The 4826-nt window shown below is 47.8% G+C and overlaps 1 protein-coding gene across 1 annotated transcript; it reads right to left on the reverse strand.

The window, feature by feature from the left end:
* Positions 1–535: 535 nt before the first annotated feature.
* LOC150061470 (glutathione S-transferase Mu 5) lies at positions 536–3577 on the reverse strand. The gene is made up of 8 exons (XM_090334376.1): positions 3457–3577; positions 3037–3112; positions 2675–2739; positions 2292–2373; positions 2088–2188; positions 1198–1293; positions 993–1103; positions 536–706 (listed from the first exon to the last, which is right to left on the reverse strand). The coding sequence occupies exons 1-8, from the start codon at positions 3505–3507 to the stop codon at positions 608–610; spliced, it is 681 nt and encodes a 226-aa protein (XP_090190502.1). The 5' UTR covers positions 3508–3577; the 3' UTR covers positions 536–607.
* Positions 3578–4826: the final 1249 nt, after the last annotated feature.

Consider the following 4826-nt stretch of genomic DNA (forward strand, 5'->3'; position numbering starts at 1 on the left):
TGAGTTTGCTTATTTGTGCCTTATCATGGAAAAGATTTAGCATTTGGTACTGTTCAATTAGTAAACCCTTCCTTAACAAAAAATCTTTTCCTACCCCTATTCACACATTTTTGCATTTTTTTAAATCAAGACTTTAACAGCTTATCTGAGTGAAGCATAAGGTTCTAAAGCTTTTAGTGAATAAGCTATTATCTTACCTCTATGGGCTCTAGTCTATCCATTTGAAATATTGCCTTTATCACACCAAATTCCTACATACACATGGATCTGCTGGACTTCAGTTAATCAGAACCACACAACTTACTTGACTTCTTCGCAGGGTCATAGAGGCCCCTGGTCCACTGAAAACATTGCTCTGTCCAGCTATATACTGCCTTTCTCTCCAGTACCCACTTTTTAAGACTTGGACACAAAGGTATTGTCTTTGATCTCAGTTAGGGAGTAAGGGAATGCCAACATCACAGTGACTGAATTCTCATCTCAACTGTTCTTGCCTTTGGCTTTTCTACCCAAGAGAAATCCAGGTGGACACCAGTAACATAAATGGTATTTATTAAAAAGAGCAGAGTAAAACAGTACAAAAGCTTTCAAGAAAGCCTGTCCCTGCTCAGCATATACATTTGTGGCCCCATTTGGCCATCTTGTTATTGATGGGCATCTTGAAGAAGCGGTCAGATTGCATGTACGAAGCTATTTTATCCAAAGCCTGAAAGAAAAGCATACGAAACTTGTATTAGGCCCCTAGCCCAGCCTGATAGTCCTGCAGGGAAGGAGCAACATTTATATGTTCCTATCTCCACCTTCCTTCCACTTTCTGTAGGAAGTTGGGATGTAAGTTGGGATGTAGAAGACCCTTTACAGGACTTACCCAGAGGTATGCAATCATTGACCATATTAAGCAAAAAGCTGGTGTTGGGCAAGAATCTAGATCCCAATAGAGCTTCTCAGTGCTCGGGTAGCCCCTTCCTAAGAGAAAGGAACAGAGGTATTACCTCAAAGCGGCACATGAATGCCTTCAGATTTGGGAACTCATCCAGGCACTTGGGCTCAAACATCCGGTTCTGGTCTAAGACATCATAAGTGAGAAAGTCCACAAAGGTGAGCTGGGAAGAGGAAGAAAAGTGAGATTGTCAGGTCTGGAAAGTCTATGACTAATTTCTGACAGGCAGAGATCCTCTCTTTTTCTCTTCCTCTTACCTTTTCCCCTGCAAACCAGCTGAATTTCCCCAAGAACAAGGAGAATTGTTTTAGTTGTTCAGGTAGCTGCTCCAAGTACTGAGGCTTCAGTTTATCCTGAAAAGAAAAAAAAAGTAAGAGTTTATGATCAGGGCACAGGCCAGTCAGGGTGACCTCTCTTGCCTTCATCTGGGAGAAACAAGATGGGAAGAAAAGCTTTGGAAAGGAGGAAGAGTTAGTACCACAATGACATGAGTAAACATTCAAAAACAAACTAGTTTTGCTTTCTATTTTGATAGTTTGTGGGAGGTGGCAGTAGCAGAAGGAAGCAGAAATAACTTAGGTTTTTAAATGTTCAGCTCCACTCCCTTCTCCACCTCTCCTCCTTTCTCTTTTTTGTGTCATACTGGGGCTTGAACTCAAAGTGAGCTTTGTGCTCTGGGCTTGGCTTTATTTTTGCTTAAGGATGGCACTCTATTACTTAAGCTACTCTTCCACTTTTTTGTTTTTGGACAGTTCTGGGGCTTGAACTCATGGCCTGGGCACTATCCTTGGGCTTTCTCAAGGCTAGAACTCTACCACTTGAGCCACACCACCACTTCTGGCTTTTTCTGTGCATGTGGTACTGAGGGCTTTGGGCAAGCACTCTACCATGAGGCCACACTCCCAGCCATATTCTTCCACTTTTAGCCTTTTTTTTTTTTTTTTTTGTCAGTTGTAGGACTTGAACATTTTTAGCTTTTCTTCTGGCCAATGAGAGATCAGTCTCTTGGATTTGTCTTCCAGGGCTGGCTTCAAACCTTAATCCTCAGATCTCCTGAGTCACTGGGATTATAAGTGGGAGGCACCTGGCATTGAATGGGTCTTTTCTTGACTGTTCTGCTTGGCTAATGCCTGCTAAGGAAACTTACGTGGTCAGAGTTGTAACAGATCTTCACCAGCTGCATGCGGAAGTCCATTATTTGGTTTTCCATGATGTCCACTCGAATCTTTTCTTCTTCGGTATCACCACCTGAACTCCAAATTATGACCAATTACTCTAGGGATGACCATCACTGTTTACTCCAGCTGGGCAATCACGTAGGACCCCCCCTCATCAGCTCTCCCCTACTCACACATGTTGTGCTTGCGAGCTATGTAACGCAAGATGGCGTTGCTCTGGGTGATCTTGTTCCGCCCATCTACGAGGTAAGGCAGCTGGAAGGAAAAGAATAGGACAAGTGAAAAACCTCTCTTGCCTCCTTCTGTCTCCTGGGAAAGAAGACAATGGTGAGGTACTAAGTAAGAGAGAAGATGCAATAGATAAAATTAATAAAAATAATAAGTGGAAGATCCTTTGTCCTCACCTAATGAACACGTGACATCCCCCCCCCCTCCCACTTCTAACTATTCTGTCCATGCCAAGATCCTCGGAAAACCAGGGAGGGAAGAAGCAAAATTAGGTATACTTGAAGGCCTTCCCACTTGCCCACTCCTCTTATCTACTAGAATCACTTACATTAGGAAAATCCAGGTCGAGTTTGAATTTCACATCCAGCCACTGACTTCGATCATAGTCGGGAGCTGTAAGAAAGAAGTGGGAAGCAATCTCTTTACTTTCTTTCCACTTGTGGGAAAGACAGAACAAAAACAAAAACATGTTTTAGCCCCTCTCCCCCCAATTCCCAGCCTCCACAGGTTAACCATTTCAGACTCCGCAGTCTTTGTCTTATGTATTAAGGCAGAGTTGTGCCATGAACAAAGTAACGGATCTATCCCCTTGTCCTCACCCAGGACACTGAAGAAGAGCTCCCAAGAAACTGGGGCAGCTAGAGCAACAGCCCGCCCGAAGGCGCGCCCGGACACCCCCAGGAACTTTACCTTCGCCGCACGTGTACCGTTTCTCCTCGTAGCAGGTATCGGTGAACTCCAGGAGCAGGCGGATGGCGTGCGCCAGCTAGGGGGAGGCAGCCGGGGCTCAGCGCCTGCGCGGCTCCCACCGCCCCCCACCCCCTCCCGCCAACGTCCCCCGGCTCCGCCAGGGCTCCGGCATCCTACCAGCATAGTCGTTAAGTTCTGGGGCACGTCAGCGTGCAGTCCTCCCCCTCCTCCGGACCCTGCCTGTGGGGCCTAGGCTACTCGGGCCTCCGAGGCCGGCAGCTTTAGCTGGTGCGAGTCGGCCAAGGGACCACCCTGGTACGGTTGCTGCTCCCAGAGACCTCAGCCCCCCCCAGCCTGGGCCCCCTCTGCGTCTATCTGTCCGACCCGGGCAGCTGGGCCGTGGAGAGGGCCCTCACTCACCCCGCGAATATCCCAGTACCCCAGAACCATCGACGACGACTTGGACGACATGATGAGGCTGTCTGCAAGTCTTGCAGAACGGAAGACGGGTGCGAGAGAGAGCGTGGCGCAGGCCTTATACTCCGCTGGGGGCGGGGCCGAGGGGGCGGGGCCAAGCCGCGAGCGCTGGCCCCGCCCCCGCCGCGTCCTCAGCCCTACGCTCTGAGAGTCCACAGGATCCCATGCACTCGCCGGACTTCTGCTCAGTTGAGGGGGCCAAGGCGAGGGGGGGGGGGGCCTGCTGGGCGCAGCGGGGGCGTGGCAACGGCCCACATTGAGGCTCTGCTTTCCCTACTGATGGGGACCTAGCTTCACTAATGGTGACAGTCAGAGTGACGTTGGTCACATGTACACAGACACGCACCTGAAAAACTCGTGAATGGTTTAAACCCTTAAAACTAAGGTAGGAAGTGATGTGGGGAAAGCATCATGTGAAATTTATAAAGAAAGGAGATCACTTCCGGCCAAGCAGAGGAAGGAGACAGGCATCGACCAAGGTCAGTGGAATATGGAGCGCATAAATATGTACAGAAATAGTCATACTTGGGCCGGGAGTTTGGCCTAGTGGTTAAAGTGCTTGCCTAGCATGCGCAAAGACCCGGGTTCGATTCCTTGGTTCCACATACATACAAAAAAGCTGGAAGTGGTGCTGAGGCTCAAGTGGTAGAGCTCTAGCCTTGAGAAAGTCCAAGGACAGTGCTCAGGCCCTGAGCTGAAGCCCAGGACTGGCAAAAAAAAAAAAAAAAAAAAAAAAGAAATAGTCATACTTAAAATTGGGTTAGGCTGTGAGGAGTGACAGTGGGAACAGCATTTGGCCAATAGGTTGTGGAAGACTTGGACCAGCAGAGAGAAGAGACTGTGGAAAATGTCTAGATCACACTCTTTAATAGAAAATATAGGCGTGCCACATGTGTGATTTTAAAAATGTTTTGTTTCTAATCAAAGGAAACTGGTATTGGTGGGTGCTGAGGGCTCTTGCCTGTTATTCTAACTACTCAGAAGGCTTAGGGCTGAGGACTGTGGTCAAAGCCAGCATAGGCAGAAAAGTCTTTGAGACTCTTCACTTAAGCACCAAAAATCATTAAATGAAGGTGTGGTTCAAGTGGTACAGTGCCAGATGTAGTGAAAAAAAAAGAGAGAATGTGAACCCCAGTACTGGCTAGTTCAGGCATGCGCACACACAGTGTGTGTCTTACACTTCTCAGGGAAGGCTCCAGGCAGCTTTGACTGGTCTGTTGAACAGTATAGGTTCGTATACTTTGCTGAGATTAGTTGTTTGTCAGAGCCCGCTAGTGAAATGACCCTAATCAGTGCTGAGTTGTATGGAAGGA

This window comes from Megascapheus bottae, chromosome 6 (genome assembly GCF_031878675.1).
Source record: "Megascapheus bottae isolate mThoBot1 chromosome 6, mThoBot2.hap1, whole genome shotgun sequence".
NCBI lineage: Eukaryota > Metazoa > Chordata > Mammalia > Rodentia > Geomyidae > Megascapheus > Megascapheus bottae.

Excerpts from the sequence above, each read along its gene's own strand:
- LOC150061470 (XM_090334376.1), bottom strand. The coding sequence starts at position 3,507 with ATGTCGTCCAAGTCGTCGTCGATGGTTCTGGGGTACTGGGATATTCGC. Across the intron at positions 2,374-2,674 it reads TCGACCTGGATTTTCCTAAT|CTGCCTTACCTCGTAGATGG; the intron begins GTAAGTGATTCT and ends TTTTCCTTCCAG. Across the intron at positions 1,104-1,197 it reads GCTGGTTTGCAGGGGAAAAG|CTCACCTTTGTGGACTTTCT; the intron begins GTAAGAGGAAGA and ends TCCTCTTCCCAG.